The sequence below is a fragment of the Scylla paramamosain genome, unplaced genomic scaffold (assembly GCF_035594125.1).
Source record: "Scylla paramamosain isolate STU-SP2022 unplaced genomic scaffold, ASM3559412v1 Contig51, whole genome shotgun sequence".
Lineage (NCBI taxonomy): Eukaryota > Metazoa > Arthropoda > Malacostraca > Decapoda > Portunidae > Scylla > Scylla paramamosain.
This window is the reverse complement of record NW_026973716.1, coordinates 597,501-620,000: the sequence shown is the minus strand read 5'-3', so window position 1 is coordinate 620,000 and position 22,500 is coordinate 597,501. Positions and strand designations below refer to the sequence as shown.

The 22,500-nt window shown below is 47.8% G+C and overlaps 2 protein-coding genes across 5 annotated transcripts; both read left to right on the top strand.

Moving 5' to 3' along the window:
• Positions 1-1,977: 1,977 nt before the first annotated feature.
• On the top strand, positions 1,978-16,248 carry LOC135098216 (uncharacterized). 3 transcript variants are annotated; one of them, XM_064000468.1, is made up of 5 exons: positions 1,978-3,848; positions 3,949-4,044; positions 4,123-4,206; positions 4,298-4,461; positions 15,055-16,244. In XM_064000468.1, the coding sequence occupies exons 1-5, from the start codon at positions 3,665-3,667 to the stop codon at positions 15,169-15,171; spliced, it is 645 nt and encodes a 214-aa protein (XP_063856538.1). In that variant the 5' UTR covers positions 1,978-3,664; the 3' UTR covers positions 15,172-16,244. The 3 variants fall into 3 exon arrangements, with proteins under 3 accessions (XP_063856538.1, XP_063856537.1, XP_063856539.1); XM_064000467.1 differs by lacking the exon at positions 15,055-16,244 and having other exon boundaries at positions 4,298-8,559; XM_064000469.1 differs by lacking the exons at positions 1,978-3,848; positions 3,949-4,044; positions 4,123-4,206; positions 4,298-4,461 and adding an exon at positions 14,751-14,898 and having other exon boundaries at positions 15,055-16,248.
• A 2,565-nt stretch (positions 16,249-18,813) lies between these two features.
• LOC135098233 (mucin-5AC-like) lies at positions 18,814-22,496 on the top strand. Of its 2 annotated transcripts, none has more exons than XM_064000491.1 (2): positions 18,814-20,820; positions 20,974-22,496. In XM_064000491.1, the coding sequence occupies exons 1-2, from the start codon at positions 19,079-19,081 to the stop codon at positions 22,379-22,381; spliced, it is 3,150 nt and encodes a 1,049-aa protein (XP_063856561.1). In that variant the 5' UTR covers positions 18,814-19,078; the 3' UTR covers positions 22,382-22,496. The 2 variants fall into 2 exon arrangements, with proteins under 2 accessions (XP_063856561.1, XP_063856560.1); XM_064000490.1 differs by having other exon boundaries at positions 20,905-22,496.
• The last annotated feature ends 4 nt before the right edge of the window (positions 22,497-22,500 follow it).

Here is a 22,500-nt window from a genome sequence, read left to right as displayed (position 1 = left end):
ACACTGTTATATAATTTTCATGTACTAAATAAATATAAATATCCATGGAGCACGATAAATAATTGGTATATTCTGAACCAGTTGATCACTCGCCAATCATTATTTCGTGTTCCGAGACGCACAATACTTACACTGTCATATGTCATTTAGATTGATAATCAGCCCACTCTTGCTGTTTCCATTTTTTTTTTTTTTTTCTGTACACTAATGTTTTGTAAAATTATGTTGTTACAGCACAATATATCCTTAAAAACGTAACAAAGCACGATATATCCAAAGAGGAATGATACTCATGTGATGAAAACAGAATCTTTACACAATGTACCCGTTTTCTCTCATTCCTTAAAAGAATGAGAGAAAACGTTTTTTTTGTTCGCAGAGTAACCTAATCAGTCACAGACAAACTCTAGGTTGAAAGACACAACATTTCGGTTGTTGACAGAAGTGACCTGACGACACTTTTCTGTTAATATAGTATGCATAATAAATCCATAATGTGAGGAATAATGATTTCTCATTCTTCATTTCACGTTTTCATTAGTGGTTTATTCCTCTTAAAATACACAAAAGGCATCAAGCGGTAACTGTCGCCGCTGGCGCGGGGCCCATTAAGGTGCGGAACGAAATTTGATCAAATTTGTCAAATAGGTTTAAAACTGACCATGATAGCACCTTCTATTAATTCTCTTGTTAATGTTGCACAACCCGCAGAAAGTATATCAATGATTTAGGAAGTGATCCTACGTCAAAAGTAGCGACATTCGCAGATGACACAACGTGAGGTGGCAAGGCATCGTGCGATGAAGACTGCAGTAAGATTCAGGAGTACCTTAACAGACTAATGAAATGGCAGATGTCCTGCAACGTACAGAAATGCACGGTTATGCATATTGGTGATGATAATCAAATCTTTAGTACCAGGAGCGGTCAAAAGCTCGATAATGTTAAGCAAGAACAAGACCTGCCACAGATTAACATAAGCAAATCTACAAATGAGCGGTAGTAGTTGGGAAATTGCCATGGGGGTCGCCCCCCTAAAAAGGCTTGCCACTGAGGTCCCCATTGCATGGGGACCTCAGTGGCAAGCCTTTTTAGGGGGGCTCGACCCCCATGGCAATTACCCGGAGTGGCAATCCATTTCAGGATGGAGACCCTGACTGTAAATAGAGTGTTGGGGGATGGGAGAGGGAGGGAGGGGGGGGAGGGGGGGGGAGGGGGAGGGGGGGGGAGGGGGATCCCACCCCCACCCCAGGAGCGACTCTGATGGCATGCCATATTGTGAGTGTGGGGTTGATCAAGTTGCAATGGGGAAACCTGACAGCAATTTTCCGTAGACTTCAGTGGCAGTCCATGACAGGATGGAGACCCAGGCTTGGGAAAGGGAGGATGGCGATTCACGACGGCAACACCAAGGGGTTGGGGGGGGAGGGAGGGGGGAGGGACGGTGACGGCGACACTGACGGAGAGGTGGGGGGGGGGCGTGCGTCCTTATCCTTCGGCGACGATGGAATGACTAAATGAATCAATGATGGTGGGTGGAAAATAATTGAGTGAAAGGAGGGGGGAGGGTGTGGACTGGCGGCCAGACGTGGAAGTCGCCACACACACGCGTGGCTAGGGGACTGTGACGGCAATGCCGTGTAGGTCGCCCTTTCACGTCCCCCCCCACCCCCAACCCACCCACCCAGGGGCGACTCTGACGGCAAGCCATATTGCGATGTTGATCCTGATAGCAATTTTCCATAGATCCATGCTTGGGAAGGGGGGGGTGATTCACGACGGCAAACACCAAGGGGGGGGGAGGGAGGGGGGAGGGACGGTGACGGCGACACTGACGGAGAGGTGAGGGGGCGTGCGTCCTTATGCTTCGGCGACGATGGAATGACTAATGAATCAATGATGGTGGGCGGAAAATAATTGAGTGAAAAGGGGGTGGAGGGGGGGAGGAGAGGTGATGGGGGGGCTGGTGGGCAGACGTGGCAGCCGCCCGCCACACACGCGTGATTAGGGGGACTCTGACGGCGCCTGCCATAGAAGTCGCCCTTTCCCTTTCATTCACGGAATCCTGGAGGGTGGGATGACCGAGTGTTGCCATCACGCGTTCCCTCCGACATCTCAATACATCCCCTATGGTCAAGGTCGTCGCGACTGCCGCACGAGATCCCGTTACCTGTCCATCCTTTTTACCTGGAGAAAGCGTCTGTGACGGCCAGGGCGGAGCGGCGGCCTCTTCCACTTTCACCGACCGCCAGCGGCATGGCTGACGTAATACTTATGTCGGATGGCGGTCTTATTACTATCATTATTATTATTATTATTATTATTATTATTATTATTATTATTACTATTATTATTATTATTATAGCCGACACGTGCTCCCTCCGATATCTCAGTACATTCCCCTATGGTCAAGGTCGTCGCGACTATCCACGCCGTACCGCCATAATCTCCAGTCTGCCGACGTATATATGTCATGAAAAGGTAAAGTTTAAAGTCAGTCTGTTAGTTGACAGGGTTTAAAAAACATGTCATTGAGAGATAGTGACGATATATACGTATACCTATCTTCTCTTGCAGGTGGTAGGTCATTTCCCAACAACACAACAACAGAATTTGAAAACAGAATCTTACCCATTCATTTAGACACCGGCAGGGATTATGAAGTCGGCCTGTGTAATATTTTATTCCCTAAATATTTCTACTGCATTGCGGAAGGGGATCCAAATTCCAGTATATCGTTCTATGGTCGGGTTAAGCAGTCAGACTTTGATATGTATGAATATAATATGTATACCTATCTACCGGAAAGGAATATCATCTCCAATTTTACCGATAAGAACATACCGGCCATAACTAAGGCAATTAATGGACAGATAGTGAGAGAACTTCAAGCAATCTTGAATGACTCCTTTAAGATCTATTTCCCTTACTCGGATATCATTTATTATGACCGCGACTTGGAGCGGGTCGTTGTGAATAACGCGATTGTCCCTCCTAATGACGATCGTATTTACAGTGATATAAGTATAAAATTTGCATCGCATATAGCTCACATTCTGGGTTTCAATCCAAATTTTCGCTACACCGTCTACTTTCAAAGATCTGGCGACGGCATTTCATCTTCCGACGCCAGCGAAGCTTCCTCCTCATCACCCATAAAATTATTCGCTCAATACGTACCGCGAGCTGATGCAGGGACGGATTATATGTACGTTTATACCGACATCATTTCCCCCTCGCGATTTGGCAACCAACTAGTTAATATATTAGACGTCATACCACTCCCCGGCGACAGCACCAGTAAAGGTGCGAATTCAATTACGTATAAACCACTTTCTGCATCAACTATAGAGAGTGTGGCCATCAAAATTGCTAATCAAAGAGGCAAACCTATTCAGTTTGAAGATGGGGAAAACAGTGTTACTTGCGTGTTACATATAAGACCACGTTAACTTTGCGTCTCGGACGTAAAATTTTGAAGAGAATCGATCAAGGTGGGATAATGGGTGGAGTGGAGGATAATGAAACAGGCAGGTGTTGCCTACTTCCGAGTCAAGGCACGCGCCTCGCGACCATCTGCGCGGGAAGCTTCAGTGTTTCCCCGCGCGGCATGGCGGCCGGGACAAAGTGTTGACAATGTTATAGAAAAAAAAAAGAAAAGAAAATGGGTGTTCACTGTGGAACAGCAGAGGCGCGGATTTTATGTGAAGTGTGTGGGAGATGGCGCACTAATCCATCCTGCCCCTCATGTGTGGAAGACCAGTGTGATTTATGCGAGCGGTGTGGACTTCTGTTTCCACATCCACCGCCAGAACACACCTGCGAAGTTGGCAATCCTGCTTCTTCTGGTAAGCATTATTACTTATTTTGGCGGGAATGTATAATAATAAAGATGAAATGACTGTCAATCTTTACAAGTTTGAGCTCTGAGCACATCTTCCTGTACAGGCTCACACTCGATTGAGGTTGAGCAGAACGCCGGCGTAGAAGGCCCACGTCGGCGGACGTCACAAGGCGACATCCCACGCGGAGGCGGGGGAAGAGGTGAGAAAAAAAAAATACTACAAATAATAAAGCAATAAATACGGTGCCACCGCCACTACTAATATTCTTTTTTTTAAGACTCGCCACGGCCGGGACCGAGTGGATTATCGGGGAACGTATTCAATTCTTCCGAGACTTCAAGTCCTTCACTACCTACACAAGGTAAATATCAATTCAATAATAATAATAATAATAATAATAATAATAATAATAATAATAAACTGTCGCTGCTACTTCTATTTTTTCTTCCCAGACACGCCACAAGCGGAGGCGGACCACGATGAGCGCAGCATGGCAGGAGAGTCGGCGGATGCAGACCTTGACGAGCGCGGGATGCCGGAAGAGCCGCGGTTAATTGACTCGAGGGAAAATTTTATGAGGAGCTTCACCAGACATCAATATGACATACCTGATCATGTAAGCAGAGATCCACTCGGTCTACTTACCGAATACAGGGAGTTCTTTATACGGGAAATTAGATCATATTTCACGTCACACGGCTCGCCATTCCCCCCCACCCTGAAAATATTTTCACACATTTCTCTGTTACTAGTGAAATTCTCTACCTTAGGCGAGGATGAACATCGAGTCATTCATATTGCTTTTAGAGCACGACTGATCACCTATCAAGATGTGCCTGACCTTGTTGATTTATGGATCCATCAGCTGAACAGTCGGCTGGAAAGCCTTACCAGCGAGACTGAAGGATCTGGTTTTATCATTTCAAGAGTACAGAATTTTTTCATCAACTATTGCTTGCATGTCGCATGTAGTGGCATAGGAGATTATGTTGCTTATCCTAGAGGCGTGCGAGGAGGGAATGAAATTTTCAATCCTGATGGCCGACATTCATCCTGTGTTATTCAGTGTTTGGCGGCTTTCAGACTTCATGCTCGAGGTGTACCTTGGAAAAGAATTCCAAAAATATTACGGAGACGGCATGGCGGAGAGAAATACGTCACGCGCGGAAAAGTAGGCAGTCCAGTGACTTGGGAGAACTTGAGTCAGTTAGAAAGGTTAAATTGTCTGTCTCTGGACGTTTATACACTGACAAAAAGCGGTGAGATATACTATTTAACATTATCAAGAAAAGGCTCGCGGAAGTATAAAACTGTAGTCTCACTCCTTTTACTAGGTGGAAAACATATGACGCTCATTAAAGACGTGGAGAAGCTGCACCGGAAATTGACGAGAAGCAGTCCCACCCCAGAGGGTCATCAGTTTTGCAAAGTATGTTTCAGCTCAGTTCCCAAGTCTGTCAGTTTGAGCGATCACGAGTGTCACTGCGACTTCACTCAAACTCTTCTCTTTCCAGGTGACGGTGAAAAAGTAAAATTTAAAAATTTTGCCTACACCTATCAGCCTGCATACTTAGCATTTTTTGATTTTGAAACTATGATAAAACCTAAGGAGAATAGGAGTGTGATAGCTGAACATGACCCAATTGGATACTCGTATCTCATCATCAATAGGCATGGAGATGTCGTGGAAAAGAGAAGTTATTTCGGTGAAGATCCCGTGAATAATTTCATTGATAGCCTATCCAATGCTTGGGGAATCATCAAGGAAAGTGTAGTTAGCTATCCAATTAGCATGTCTGCGGAGGATGAAGCCCACTTCAAACGTCAGCGTCACTGCGAGCTCTGCCATCAACCCTTTAATGTGAAAACCCCACCTCATAAACATCACGACCACTCATTACCACAAAATAATTACAAGGGGGCTTTGTGCGCGCGATGCAACCTCCAGTGTCGTGACATGAGGAAATATCTCATCACTCTGGCACATAATATGAGCTTTGACGTCTCCTTAATCATAAAAGACCTTCACTTGCCAGAGTCGCACGTGGACATCCTTGCCAAGTCAGAATCGCATTTATTGAAAGTAAGGATTAAGGAATTGCAGTTTCAGGACACGCTTTCCATTATGAATGCTGGCCTCGGTCATCTCGCTCAGAGTCACGTGCAGGCGGGCTATAGCACGCGTTACGCCCAGGAAATGGTGAATTACCTCCCCGAGGATGTAAGGCGTGTAATTTGCACTCAAAAACAGTTTCTTTGTTATGAGTACATCACCGACCTTGGCCGCTTAGAAGATCGACAATTGCCACCTCGTGAGGCATTTTATGACACGCTCAAGGGGAAGGCTCTGCCACCTGGAGAATATGAACACGCTCAAAGCGTGTGGAGTATGACATCCTGCCGCACTTTAGGCGATTACATAAGACTGTATTGTGAGATTGATGTGGGATTATTAGCCGACACATATCTCAAATATAGATCATACCTGCATGAATTTTATGGGCTGGACGTGTCACATTACGTGTCACTGTCTTCTTATGCTTATGACGCTTTTTTAAAGTCGACAGGCGTTCAACTTGATCCACCTTACGACCCTAACATGTATCACCTGATCAAAAGAAATGTACGAGGAGGCTTTGTAACTTGCGTCAGGCCACACCTGCAGTCAAACCACGAACCCGACGGTGGACCCGGCACCTATGTGTTCTATCTGGACTATAATTCATTATATGCAAGCGTTATGTGTTCCCCCCTGCCTATGGGTGACATCAAAAAGCTTTCTCAGTCAGAGATGGATGATTTTTTTGAAGTTGGCATCCAGAATCATGCGACAGATGGCGACGTCGGTTACTGGCTGCATTTAGACAGCTGTGACGTTTCCCCCGACGTAGCTCGGATCACGGACGAGTTCCCTCTGTGCCTCGCACACATGACTATTACAGAAGATGACATCTCACCGTACAGTAAAAGACTGTTAGAAGCTGAGGGTCGTAAGCTGGGGAGGAAAAATCGTAAACTCGTGGCCAGTCATAAGGGACTGAAAGATCATCTCATCAGTCTGGAATTGCTGCAACTTTTACTCTCACTTGGACTGGAAATACAATGTGTTCATGCTATATATAGGTTCAGACAGGCTCCATACCTGAAACCTTTCATAGAAAGGAACGTCGCTCAGCGTAAAAATGAGACGTGCGCCATTAAAAATCGCATTTGCAAACTGATGTCAAACGCAGTTTATGGTAGATCCATGTTATCTGAAGTGAAGTATGGCCTCCAGCAGAAATTAGTGACAAAAAGAAAGTCTTTCCTGAAGTATGCAAGAAATCCATCCTTTAAAAGGGTCCACCAATTAGGCGAGGACCGAGTCATATGTGTCAACAGTAAGAACACGATTAAAATCAGGCAGCCAAATTACTTGGGATACCATATTTTAGAAGTGGCAAAGAAGTACATGTACAACTTTTGGTATCGTGTCATCAAAGCTAATTATGGGGAGAGAGCTAAATTAGCTTATGAAGATACTGACAGTTTCATTTTCAGTCTGCACATACCTACAAACTTAAATGATGAACTGAAACATGGACCCATGGCAAATTTTCTCGACACCAGTAACTTTGCTTCAGATCACCCGTGTTTTAATGGGGAGCGGAAGGGTCAACTAGGCTTGTTGAAATCTGAAACCGGATCCACGCTCATCAAAGAGGCGATTATATTAAAGCCAAAGATGTATTCGCTGCTGTTGGAAGATGACAAGCAAGTATCTCGAGGTAAAGGCATTCCAACTCACCTTCAGCAAAATATATTGCATCAGCAGTATAGGGAAACACTTAATAATGTCGCATGTGGGATGGTGGATTGCTATAATATCAGGAATGTGAAAGGACAAATTTGTACCACTCGTATGCGAAAGCGAACGTTGTCACATTTTGACGACAAGCGCTTTCACGTCGATGGCTATACCTCAAGGGCGTATTATCACCCCGACAATGATCCGCGGGAAAGAGATGTGGAGAATGAGATGGAAGAGGAGGTGGCGGTGGATGTGGGGGAGGTGGAGGTGGATGAGGAAGAGGAGGAGGAGGAGGAGGAGGAGGAGGAGGAGGAGGAGGAAGAGGGGGAGGAAGAGGGGGAGGATGGGGTAATGAGTGGTCTGTGGCGTGATCGGGAGAGACTTTCCGCGGCATTATTCACATCATGATTAAGGGGTAGAGAAAGAGAGGACGCAGCTGCTAGCAGACACCCTTCATGTAATGTAAAAAAACATTTGCTCTGACCACGTAGGCTAAGGAAGAGGGGGAGGTGGAGGATGGGTTGTGTCGTGATCGGGAGTGGCCTTCCATGACATTATTCACGTCATAATTAAGGGGTGGAGAGAGACCGCGGCCGCCAGCAGCTGCCATTCATGTAATGTAAGAACATTTGTTTTGAGTATGGAGTTAAGGAGAGGAATGAGGAGATTGTTCATGTACTGTAAGGACATTTGTACTGCCCACGTGGGGATAAGGAGGATGAGGAGGAGGAGGTAATGTAAGAACATTTGTACTTAGGTTAAGGAGAGGGGGGAGAAGGGGGGAGGTTGAGGAAGAGGTGTGGGTCGGGGGAGATCCACGTCATAATTAGAAGGCAGGGATGAGGATGCAGCTGGGAGGTTAGTTATGCTGTTACCTACATGACCATGTAAATAAAGGTTAAGTAATAAATACTGTAAACATATCGTAGCGTCTTTTAGTAACCCTCTGAACTTAACATGGACAAGACATTTAGCGAAGAGATGCTGAATCTCTTCAGATATCCTGCACGCATAATTATTGCAGGTTATACAAATTCCGGCAAAACACACCTCTGCAATAAAATTATAGAGAAATATCAGCATGGATTTAACAGAATTATCATTTGTGGCGTCTCATCGCATTCGCTGCAGCAGAATTCCCCTTTTCAAGATAAGGTCGAAGTGCATGAGAAAATTATTGATCCCGTGATGGATGATAACAGTCCATACGCCGACCCGCAAACGCACACACTCCTGATATTAGATGACAATTTCCTCACGGCTGGCAATTCTCAAACGATAGCAGAGGCTTTCACCAAAGGGAGACATAAAAATTTGTCAGTTATAATGATAGCACAGAATGTCTTTTTCCCCGGAAAGTATGCTAGAACGATAACTTTAAATGCCTCACATTACATTCTTATGAAAAACAGAGATATATATCAAATTGAATGTCTGGGCAGGCAACTTTATGGAAGGGAGCGCGCCAAACACTTTGTGGAAATTTATAAAAATGTCGTGCTTAGACGAGATCACGGTTATTTGTTGTGTGATTTATCCCCGAACGCACCCGAAGAAATTCAACTGCGCACGAATATTGTGGATGAGTCACCCTGTGAGAAAGTCTATCTGCTATGAACGCCGTTTTGGACGAACTTTACCGGGATATGACGAATCCTGCGGCTTTAGGAGGTGTGCAAGCACTCTACAGAGAGGGGAAGAAAAGGGATAAGAATCTAACACTCCGCGATGTGAGGGCATTTCTGCAGGGCAACCGCACTTATACGCTTCACAAGCCGACACTGAAACGTTTTCCGCGACGAAAAATTCTCGCTCCTAAACCGTCCGTCATTTTAACTTGCGATTTGGCTGATTTTGCGAGGCTGCACAGACACAATGGCGGCGTCCGATACATCATGTTTTGCCTGGACGTTTTCAGCAGATACTTGAAAGTGGCAACGCTGACAAGTAAATCCGGACACAGTAGCCTGCAAGCGCTGAAAAAAGTTCTAGAGTCGGGGAGTTTTACAGGCGTGTCGCGTCTTTTTACCGATCAGGGATCCGAATTTTATAATCAAGCAGTGAAAAAATATCTAACTTTGAAAGGTATTACCTTGTATTCCAATTACTCGCGTGAAACAAAGGCGAGTTTGGCAGAAAGGGTCATCCGAACCATAAAGACAAAAATATATAAATATCTCACGCAGAACAACACACTGACGTATATTAACGTCTTGCCCACCCTAATAAATACGTACAATCACACCCCACACCGCGGTTTGGGCGGCAACCAAACGCCGGCTCAGGTTCACCACCTCCGCGAGCTGTCACAAGTCAGGAAGCAATTTAAACGAATGTATTTAAATCGGCCAAGGGGAAAGAAAGTTGTCAGTCATAAATTAGACGTGGGAGACATTGTACGCTTGCAACGTGCTTCCCGAACGCAATTTAAATTCAATAAGGGTTATACCGTCAACAATACCGAGGAGCTTTTTAAGATAAGTCGTGTGGATTACTCACATAAAATCCCTATTTATTTCATAAGGGATTTGGCGGGGGAGGACGTGACCGGCGCTTTCTACAGGGAAGAATTAATCAAGTCCTCTCTTCCCTCACATTACCAGGTCGATATATTACGATCGAAGGTCGAGCGAGGTAAGAGAAAGTACTTCGTCCACTGGCGTGGGTACCCAGATAAATTTGACAGCTGGATAGATGCGGACGACTTAGTATAAGATATGGATGAGGAAAAACCATTGATATTGAAGTACAAGGATTTGGTTTTTCTCCTCTCGCACGTCACCCCTAAATTGCGGAAGCAGGTCTTGCAAAGTTTGAATAAGCGCGAAGTCAATTGCATCTCGGAAATATTCGCCAACTTTTTGAAGAGACGCCTGACGGACGACGATACCATCATTAACCGCCTGAAAAAATTCAAGAGTGATATTCGCACTGTAGCCTTGAAGAAGACGCCCGTGTACAAGAAGAAAGCGATTCTAATCTCCAAACGAGGTGGTAACATATTGGCCGCGTTACTCCCGATAGCCGTGTCGGCAATAACAAGTTTACTACAGAGATGAAAGAATATTGTTTAGTTCCCGTCTCAGTTGCCGAGAGGTGTAAGTTTAAACCGACCGACAGCACAACTCAGCACCGATTCACGTCAAAACAAGTCAAGAAAAAAAAAAAAACTTCACTTCCGCTACCGGCCGCCGCCCTCCCCGACGCCGCCAGCGTGACGCCACCACCACGCGCACCTGTCAATCCACCCTTGGATGATTTGATTCGAGTTGCCGTTCCTCCTTCCTTTAGAGAATATGGTTTATCTCTCTTGAAATTATTGGAGGGTAAACCTGGGATTTCATGGGATGAGCGCGGTAACTTACTTCCACCATTTTCTGGCATAAGCGTGTTTGATCTCATACGAGTACTCGGTCACGAAAAGGGGGCCGCGAAAAGACTTTCACCCGATAAGCGTCCATTATTATCACTGCTACTTCGCATGGCGCAACTCCCCGCGGATGCCATCAGAAATACGACTCAACGAAGTAAACTGATAGGTGGCGGGGTCGGTGACATCTGGGAAGCATATTAAATGAGAAAGCTCCCCATCTTACTCTGTAAACGAGTAAGTACATCAATAATACATGAGAGCACGTGTTAGGCGCGTCAGGGGTGCAGGCCCACGGATGGATAATTGATGAGGGTTATGGTCAAAAAAAGGTTCACCCCCCCCCTAACCCACATCCCCTAATAAATAATACGTTCCCCGCCCTCCATCCCTTCCCACCAACAAAGGAAAAAAAAATAACACCTGCGTCAATTTGAATGAATAAATTCTACTACGCAGAAGGTGTAATATCGACCAATACGTGTGAATAAAGGTCTGCGATGACACATTTCCCCCTCACTCCCCTCACAGAGGGTTCAACGTGTGGATCAGCCCTCCAATTACTCGTCAAGATGAAGGTGGTCGAGGGCAAGCTGACCGATGGCATCTTCCGCGACCGCCGCTGTTATATCATTTATTCAGTAAATGCCGTCTCCACCGAACCGAGTGGGATTGCGCGGGATCTCAAAACGATTTACCCATACGAGAATACACATGCAGCTAGAAAGAGACTCTACTCGCTTCATCGGGCCACGGCAGACACGAGAGATGACCCAGGACGTATCATTATCCACGCGCCTCCCACAGGAAGCGTAAATCTCCCTCACCTGGTGGCCTGCGTGACTCAGTATGGTTGGGGCGAGGCCGTCGAGGGAAACGAGAAGGCGCGACAGGCAATCGCGACGTCGAAGGATTTGCCTTACGTGGAAGGACTCAAGATGGATACAAGCGTGAATCGACGTCAACACTTCCAGAATTGCCTGAAAAAGATTGCCCTGCTAGCCATGGCGAACGCTGAAGTAGAGCAAATTATTATCCCGGAAGGACTGGGATGTAGAGGTCGCTGCCAGGATGAGTGGAAGAATAATTACCTGCCTATGGTGGAAGGGCTGGCGCAGCGACTTCAACCTTTTGGAGTTGAAACTATTCTGGTGAGGAAGTCTGAATAACTATATCATGTAAATTTTAAAATAAAGTTGATGTGTGTTTGACAAATCGAGTATAAATGTATTCCTTAATTGGGGTGACCGTTATTATTTATTTTGATCATGGCGGGAGCAGCATATCAGACAGAAATAAATAGCCGGTGATTATGCTCGACGTCTTATTCATGACGTGACAACCATCATGACGAGAGCGTTCACACCTCCCACTCGAGCGGAATACGACTTGCTTTTTACGCAAAGCAAAGGTGGAGGCTTAGACGACATTCGGGTTTTTATTCCACCCCATTCAAGAAGAGGTGGCGGTCTATTTTCCGTTTTGAGTGGCTTTGCTAAAAGAGCAATTCCCTTTCTCATGCGCACTGTAGCACCCGAAGCGCTCCAAATGGGAAAAGGTTTATTAACAGATGTTTTAGAAGGGAAGCGACTTCGCGAATCATTAAGAAATAGAGGTGTTGCAGCCGTGAAGGGTGTGGGGGAAAGGATAGTTCGAGGCGGACGAGTAATGAAAAAGAGGAAAGTTGGAGTCGGAAAAAAAAAAAAAAAGAGAAAACCACCAACCAGGCAACTGAAAAGAAAGACTTGCTATAAAGCAGATATCTTCAATATTTAGCTTAGTCGCAAAGATGACTCATTACGGTCCGGATGTGCAGGGTGGAGCGACCTCCACCCCCCTGAGCAATTATCTGACGGCCGTGAGTGAGAACTTTCCGCGGGTGAATCGCTTGCATACCATCGAATCGTCAGTCGCTGCGAGGGGAAAGTTGGACGTATTACCCGTTAATTTAGATGCAAATGCTAATAATCATGCGGGGATCAACGATCCTTACATTGAATTTAGACTGCCTGGTATTCCAGGGCAATTTTTGGATCTATCAACGCTGTCTCTAGAATTGCGAGTTAGCGCGACGAAGGCAGACGGCGCGCCACTAGACGATGGCGATCACGTCGTTTTTAGTAATGGTTTGAATAATACGATGTTTAAGTCATGCGCTTGTTATTTTAACGAACAGCTTGTGGAGTCATCCTCTTTGTTCAACTATCACGCCTTCATTAAAATGATTACAACAATCCCTCAGGATAAAATTGACTCTATCGGTCGCGTCGCCTTCTACCATCGTGATTATGATGGATCAAAAGGCATAATCAATAAATTTGATGAAGACTATTTCACGGGAGGGAATAAAGACGAGAAACAAATGATGAAAGATTGTAAAACGCACGGCATTTCGATGACTGCGCCTTTGTTTTCGGATATATCAAGTCTGGACGCTTATCTGCTTGACTCTGTTGATGTGAGAATTCGATTAGAATTGGCTAACAAAACATGGATTCTTAATTCACACCAAGATGCCAGCAGTTTCAAATTTAAGCTCGAGATGGCTAAGTTATGGGTTGACCGCGTCACGCCACATCCGCCCGCCTTAGAATCGTTAAATAACTCCTTGACTCGAAATCCAATGCAATACACTTTTAATAGAACGCTCAATAAAACGTATGTGTTAGCCGCCAATCAAACGTCTTTGATTGCCGAATTACCTTTCGCGCAAATCATACCTCAAAATTTGACCATGGCAATAGTTGATATGGACAGCTTACAAGGCGTAATTGATAAGAATGGTTTATATTTTCAACACGCCGATCTGTCACATGTACATATCACCGTGAACGGGGCGACCATTTATAACGTTCGCAGCTCTTTCCCGCATCACGCGTCAAAATTGTTTTACACGACCCTTGAGTCACTAGGATTGGACACGCGTAATTCCCTAACATTTGATGCATTCAATAAAGGTCGGACAGTATGTTTCTTTAACTTTGTGACGGAGGACGTGCACAATGCCATCCCTCTGGATAAATCAGGAAATCTAAGAATTAATCTGTCGTTTGCCAAGGGACGTAATCACAACCGCGTCATAATGTTTTTCGCCGACACTACTGGCGTCATAGAAATTGATCATTATCGTCACGTTCGCTGCATTGTCCGCGCATAAGCCGTCATGAATGCACGTGAAATACAGGCCGGTCTAGCAGGCATCTTGGGCGATCGAGTTTATTTTTTAGGCTGTCACGATCATCGCCATGTGACAGATCTGATAAATCTTGCCAGAAAACAGGTGAAGCCATGCGTTTTCATTCTAAATACATTGAGTGACTCAAAGACCATGGGCCACTGGATTACTGTTTATCTTAATTTTCAAAGTCAGACCATAGGCTATTACGATAGCTATAACTTGCATCCCAAATACAATTCCGCTGTCTTACATCATTTTATGCAAACTTGTCCACATATGAAAATTAGCACATTAAATTATCGACTTCAGGGGTTGAATTCCCTCGTGTGTGGCATTTATTGCATGTTCTTTTGCCTTCTACTGAGTTGGCATACATTAAAACGTGCAATGTGCATTATTCACGCCACCTTCAAAAAGCATCAATATCTATATAATGACAAAAAAATTACTCGTATGGCATACGTAATATTTCGTAATATGCCGCATTGCATGCCTACGTTTTGCCCAGCCGGCAGCCAGGCGAGATGTCGTAACATCTGTAAAGCGGTAATAAGGTAGATTGGGGGGTGGGGTGGGGGTGGGAAAGGGGGTCAATATGGGGTAATTGCTGACGGATAAGCGTCACTTCGCCATCACCTCTCAACCCAGTCGGACGTCGAAGCCTCATCTCCAAGAATGGAGCAAGCTAACAAACATTTCATCTTGAGAACTGCGGGTGAGTACGCCATTACCTTGCACGGCATCTGACATCTTCACCATTGTAAATTACATTAACGTTCTTTGCCAATGAATAAGAAGAGGGAGAGTGGGAGGGGAAATAAAAACTTTTCCATTGTTCTCATCGTTTTTTTTTTTTTTTTGTCTGTTACAGAACGCATCTCTTTCCGCTTTGATATCTATCTGGGCGATGCTGGGGGTAAGCGAAGCCGTGCTGACCATGAGGATGTCAATGTGGAGAAAATGTCAGAACCTGCAAAGAAGAAATTGATCTTTAGTGATGACGACATGTCGCCACTGCCGGCCAGCCCACCTCCTGACGCTCCATCAGGACAGGAGTCGCAACAGCAGCAGCCGACATCGCAGTCGATTCCGCCACCTCAGGAGTCGCTGATGCCACCTCCGACCGAAGCACAGCCGCAACGGTCAGATGAGTCGACAGTAGGCGGCAAAGAGGGTCAGGAGGTGAAGAAGAAGTCGCAGGAAAACAGAAAAAAAAAAAATATTCCCCCTAACACGCCAGAGGACGACAGCACACCAAAACTCCCCGTTGCTCCAGCCGCCCCTCGTAAGAAGCTGGTTCCTAGAGTTATTAAAACTACGCCCGTCATTGACAGCGATGACGATGATCTCTTCGCCTTCAATTCGCAAATGTTTTGAATGAAAGAGATGTATTTGCCCTAATAAGCAATGAGCTGTATTTGTCCTAATAAAAATAAAATGTTCCATCGACTCTGCATAACCTTTCTAATAATAATAATAATAATAATAATAATATTAATAATAATAATAATAATAATGATAGTAATAAGACCGCCATCCGACATAAGTATTACGTCAGCCATGCCGCTGGTGGTCGGTGAAAGTGGAAGAGGCCGCCGCTCCGCCCTGGCCGTCACAGACGCTTTCTCCAGGTAAAAAGGATGGACAGGTAACGGGATCTCGTGCGGCAGTCGCGACGACCTTGACCATAGGGGATGTATTGAGATGTCGGAGGGAACGCGTGATGGCAACACTCGGTCATCCCACCCTCCAGGATTCCGTGAATGAAAGGGAAAGGGCGACTTCTATGGCAGGCGCCGTCAGAGTCCCCCTAATCACGCGTGTGTGGCGGGCGGCTGCCACGTCTGCCCGCCAGCCCCCCCATCACCTCTCCTCCCCCCCTCCACCCCCTTTTCACTCAATTATTTTCCGCCCACCATCATTGATTCATTAGTCATTCCATCGTCGCCGAAGCATAAGGACGCACGCCCCCTCACCTCTCCGTCAGTGTCGCCGTCACCGTCCCTCCCCCCTCCCTCCCCCCCCTTGGTGTTTGCCGTCGTGAATCACCCCCCCCTTCCCAAGCATGGATCTATGGAAAATTGCTATCAGGATCAACATCGCAATATGGCTTGCCGTCAGAGTCGCCCCTGGGTGGGTGGGTTGGGGGTGGGGGGGGACGTGAAAGGGCGACCTACACGGCATTGCCGTCACAGTCCCCTAGCCACGCGTGTGTGTGGCGACTTCCACGTCTGGCCGCCAGTCCACACCCTCCCCCCTCCTTTCACTCAATTATTTTCCACCCACCATCATTGATTCATTTAGTCATTCCATCGTCGCCGAAGGATAAGGACGCACGCCCCCCCCCACCTCTCCGTCAGTGTCGCCGTCACCGTCCCTCCCCCCTCCCTCCCCCCCCAACCCCTTGGTGTTGCCGTCGTGAATCGCCATCCTCCCTTTCCCAAGCCTGGGTCTCCATCCTGTCATGGACTGCCACTGAAGTCTACGGAAAATTGCTGTCAGGTTTCCCCATTGCAACTTGATCAACCCCACACTCACAATATGGCATGCCATCAGAGTCGCTCCTGGGGTGGGGGTGGGATCCCCCTCCCCCCCCCCCTCCCCCTCCCCCCCCCCTCCCCCCCCCCTCCCTCCCTCTCCCATCCCCCAACACTCTATTTACAGTCAGGGTCTCCATCCTGAAATGGATTGCCACTCCGGGTAATTGCCATGGGGGTCGAGCCCCCCTAAAAAGGCTTGCCACTGAGGTCCCCATGCAATGGGGACCTCAGTGGCAAGCCTTTTTAGGGGGGCGACCCCCATGGCAATTTCCCAACTACTAGCGGTCAGTGTACAGCGGCTGGCAAAAAGGCAAATATGTCAGGCTTCACTTCAGGAAATATTGATCACAAATCACCAGCAGCAATCAAGACACTGCGACACTCACTCTATTAACAGTGGTGTTCCTCAGGGTTCTGTCCTGTCACCCACTCTCTTCTTATTATTCATTAATGATCTTCTAAACCAAACTTCTTGTCCTATCCACTCCTATGCTGATGATACCATCCTGCACTTTTCCACGTCTTTTCATAGACGTCCAACCCTTCAGGAGGTAAACATATCACGCAGGGAAGCCACAGAACGCCTGACTTCTGATCTTTCTAAAATTTCTGATTGGGGCAGAGCAAACTTGGTATTGTTCAATGCCTCAAAAACTCAATTCCTCCATCTATCAACTCGACACAATCTTCCAGACAACTATCCCCTCTTCTTCAATGACACTCAACTGTCCCCCTCTTCTACACTGAACATCCTCGGTCTGTCCTTTACTTATAATCTGAACTGGAAACTTCACATCTCATCTCTAGCTAAAACAGCTTCTATGAAGTTAGGTGTTCTGAGACGTCTCCGCCAGTTTTTCTCACCCCCCCAGCTGCTAACTCTGTACAAGGGCCTTATCCGTCCATGTATGGAGTATGCTTCACATGTCTGGGGGGGTTCCACTCATACTGCTGTTCTAGACAGGGTGGAATCAAAAGCTTTTCGTCTCATCAACTCCTCTCCTCTAACTGACTGTCTTCAGCCTCTCTCTCACCGCCTCAATGTTGCATCTCTAGCTGTCTTCTACCGCTATTTTCATGGTAACTGCTCTTCTGATCTTGCTAACTGCATGCCTCCCCTCCTTCCGCGGCCTCGCTGCACAAGACTTTCTTCTTTCTCTCACTCCTATTCTGTCCACCTCTCTAACGCAAGAGTTAACCAGTATTCTCAATCATTCATCCCTTTCTCTGGTAAACTCTGGAACTCCTTGCCTGCTTCTGTATTTCCACCTTCCTATGACTTGAATTCCTTCAAGAGGGAGGTTTCAGGACACTTATCCACCAATTTTTGACCACTGCTTTGACCCTTTTAGGGACTGGCATTTCAGTGGGCATTTTTTTTTATTAGATTTTTGTTGCCCTTGGCCAGTATCCTTCCTACATAAAAAAAAAAAAAAAAAAAAAAACTCAGGCCACCAAGAGACTGAAGCGGCCACACTTGTTCTCTCCCACCAAACGAAGGATGAACTGAGCTTTTGAAATACTGAATGGATCTGATAAAGTAAATACTGAACGATTATTGCAAGGAAATCAATCACACGGCAATCACGAGAGGTGACACTGTCAGATTAGAAAGAATGTGTGTGTGTGTGTGTGTGTGTGTGTGTGTGTGTGTGTGTGTGTGTGTGTGAGTGTGTGCGTGTGTGTGTGTGTGAGAGTGTGTGCGTGTGTGTGTGTGAGAGTGTGTGTGTGTGTGTGTGTGTGTGTGATCAGAACGTGTTCCTGGCCACACTCGGCCACACAAGTCAAGGGTTTCAGGTGGGGCTGATGAGGATCACTGCCTCCAGTGTCTCACTCTCTCCTTCCTTTGTATTCAAACACAACAATGTATTGTAATGACTGACTTCCTCCTCCATTCCTTGTTCTATTCTTGTTCTTGTTGTTCTTGTTCTTGTTCTTATTCTTCTTGTTATTGTTCTTATTCTTCTTTTTATTGTTCTTCTTGTTTTTCTTGTTCCTGATCTTGCTGCTGTTGTTATTGTTGTTTTTTTCTTCTTATTCTTATTCTTGTTCTTGTTTTAGTTCTTGTTCTTCTTCTTTGGCAGGGGTGAGGGGGGAATGGCGTGAATGGGGGGTATCAATAAGGGGCGTGTATTGGGGGAGGAGGGTGTGGAAGAAAAGAAGGGGGGAAAGACCGTAAGGGCTTTGGCTTGGTGTGGTCACGTGACCACCTGGCGCAGCGGGCTGGTGTGGTCACGTGACCACCCTGGGGATGGGATCACGTGACCACCCCAGGCCTGCGGTCACGTGACCACAGGGTACCGCGGATTGGGGTATATAAACCCCTCTCCGGGGGAGTCTCGTCAGTCGGTGGTCATGCCTAGAACTGAGTGGATGTCTTTCGTGCGCTGCGCCGCTGTTGCGGCCTCGCCCCACCTGGGGGTGCGCCGCGCACAGCTTAGCGTGGGGCGGGCGAGCCGTTGCTGGCTGGCGAGGAGCCGCCAGGTGGCCGCCTTCGCCTTCCCGGCAGACGGGTGGCGTCGGGCGGCGTCGGGGGAGTGGCGGAATGTCACCGGGCACAAGAGGTTGGACTTGAAGGGGCTGGCAAGGTTACCCCCCGAGGCGCCCCTCAAGCTGCGGGAGTGGACGAGCCGCGGCGTGAGGAAGACCACGCAGGGGACGCTGGCAGACCTGCTGGCCGCCCTGCACGCAGGGCCCGCCCACCTCACGCTGCAGCTCCTCTCCAGCAGCGAGGGCGTGCGCCTGGACTGGGGCGTGCAGGAGTCAGACCCGGCACTGCACGCGCTGGGCGGGGCGCTGCCCTGCACGAACCTCCCACCTGGCGCGGTGAGCAATGCTCGGGACGGGGCGCTCCCCGGCACTAGTCCCCCGCTTACCGTGGTGAGCAAGGCTCGGGACGGGGCGCTCCCCTGCATGAGTCCCCCGCCTGGCGCAGTGAGTAAGGCTCGGGAAGGGGCGCTCCCCAGCACGAGTCTCCCGCCTGGCACGGCGACCAAAGCTCGGAGCCGGGCGTTGCCCAGCACGGGTCCCCCGCCTGGTGTGGTGAGCAAGTCCCGGGGCGGGGCGCTGCCCTGCACGAGTTCCCCGCCTGGCACTGTGAACAAGGTTCGGGGAGGGCCGCTGCCATGCACGAGCCCCCCGCCAGGTGCGGGCAACGCCAACACTTCCCCATGGACCTTCCCTTGCCCCTCAGTAGTGCCACGCCTCCCTAGGGAAAGCCTGACGCCACCTGTGCCTCAGTGCCAGAGGCGGCAGAAGGTGCATTGTCGCATGCTGCGACAAGAATTTGAACACCTTAACACCACTACTTGTCCACCGAGCGAGCCTCAGTCCCCAGAGAAGACTCTCGTGGAGGAGAGTTACGTTAACAAAGGCAGCACTGAATCAGGGAAAGCAGAAATAAAAGTAGACGTTGAACTCTGCCCGGAATGCGGCAAGCGAGAGTTACCAAAGGCACGTATGATACCCGTGGACTCGCCTCCTCCCGTCCCAAAGATGATTTCCCCTGTCATCGTATCGCCCTCACCGTCCCCTTCCGTCAAGTCCGAGCCCTGGGCCCACCTTCTCGACGACTGGTGCGGCTTCGTGATCAGGGACGCATACCGGGCGTGCAAGAGGCGCCTGTTCGACTGGGCCCAGAGGAAAAGAGACAGGGTGATAGCGCGCTACAGAAAGCCGATAAAGCGGATAAGGCGCCTGGTGGATCGCATCTGTGGGAGAAAGTACCCAGGCAGGGTGTTCTACGTGCCCGGCCCAGGCACGCCTCTGCTGTCCTCTATCCTCACCAAGTCAGCATCCACTACTGTAGGGCCGTCATCCACTACAGTCAAGTCATCATCTAGTGCTGTCAAGCCGGCAACCACTACAGTTAAGCCATCCACCACAGTCAAGCCTTCATCCACTACAGTCAAGCCTTCATCCACTACAGTTAAGCCTTCATCCACTACAGTCAAGCCTTCATCCACTACAGTCAAGCCTTCATCCACTACAGTTAAGCCTTCATCCACTACAGTCAAGCCTTCATCCACTACAGTCAAGTCATCCACTACAGTCAAACCTTCATCCACTACTGTAAAATCATCGTCATCTTCAGCCAAGTCATCATCATCTTCAGCCAAGTCATCATCATCTTCAGTCAAGTCATCATCATCTTCAGTCAAGTCATCATCATCTTCAGTCAGGTCATCATCTTCTTCAGTCAAGTCATCATCATCTTCAGCCACTCCCAAATCATCATCATCCTCAGTCAGGTCATCATCTTCTTCAGTCAAGTCATCATCATCTTCAGCCACTCCCAAATCATCATCATCTTCAGCCAAGTCATCATCTTCTTCAGTCAAGTCATCATCATCTTCAGCCACTCCCAAATCATCATCATCTTCAGTCAGGTCATCATCTTCTTCAATCAAGTCATCATCATCTTCAGCCACTCCCAAATCATCATCTTCAGCCAAGTCGTCATCTTCTACATCCTTGTCATCATCTTCAGCCACGTCATCATCATCTACATCTGAGTCATCGTCTTCTACAGCCAAGTCGTCATATTCCACAGCCAAGTCATCATCTTCAGTGGAATCATTGTCTTCAATAGCCAAGTCATGGTCTTCTACAGTCAAGTCTTCATCATCTTCAGTCGAGTCACCGTCCTCCACAGCCGAGTCGCCGTTCCCCATGTTGAAGTCACTGGCACGTGTCCTGCTGCGGCGGAAGGCGAGGGGCGTGTGTCGCGTGTACTGCATGGACGAGAAGTTCCTGCCGCGGAAGTTGAAGATCGAAGTAATGAGTCACGTGTTTGGCGTAGCGTATCGCCACAGGGAGCTGGTCACCTTCCGCTTTGATCAGAGCCTGAGGACGTACAAGGAAAAGAAAAGTGATTGGATTGAGAGGGAAAGGCAAAGGAACTCGCCAGGCCCTCAGCGGTGGACGTCTGCGCCGGCCTCAATGTTGCTGAATCAGTTCATCAGGCACAAGGGAGACTTGTGGATGCGTGTCACCGTCACCTGGAAAGATGAGTGGGGTGGTGGTCCCACTCGTAGCTTCGTACCCATGTTGTGGTTCTCCGAGCAGGTGAAGGAAGATGTTGTTAACAAGAGGGAGTTTGTGTTCCGCATCTGGACGCAAGGCGGTTTTTCATCCCAGCACGAGGGTTTCAGGGGGTTGGTAAGGATGAAGAAGGAAAATATAGAAGACAGAGATATGATTCTGGTTGTAGATGACGAGCCTTTGATAAGCGACGGTGAGACGCCGCTAGTGCCTGAACAGCTGCAGGAATCGGAGGAAGAGGAAGCAAAGTGGGAGGAGGAACTGCTTGTGTTAAACGGAGAGGAACGTCGAGAAGAGACGAAAGAAGTGGGAGAAGGTGAGATGCAGGACTCCAATAAAGAAGTGAAAGGAGAAGATAATAAAGGGATGATCCCAAGCAATGCTGAAGAGGAAGACAAAGAGGCAAGCAACACCTGCGAGAAAGGACAGGAAAGCCAGAAGACAGACAGGGAGGGTGAAGGGAGACCTGCAGCCCCCGCCCACGCCGCCAGTCCAGACGTGGGCGTGGTGAGGCGGGTGACTACAAAACTGTTGAAGGTGGCATGGGTGACGCTGACGGTGGTTGGGGTGATAGTTGTCGTGGGCGCCTTCCTTCCTGAAGTACCGGAGGACTGAGAAGCACGCCCCCTATCCTCACCCCTTCAAAGTCACCCCTGAACTTGATGTGAAATCAAACGTGAGGGATCAGACTGACTCAGTGGACATGTTTGTTCTTGAAGAAAATGTTGATGGCC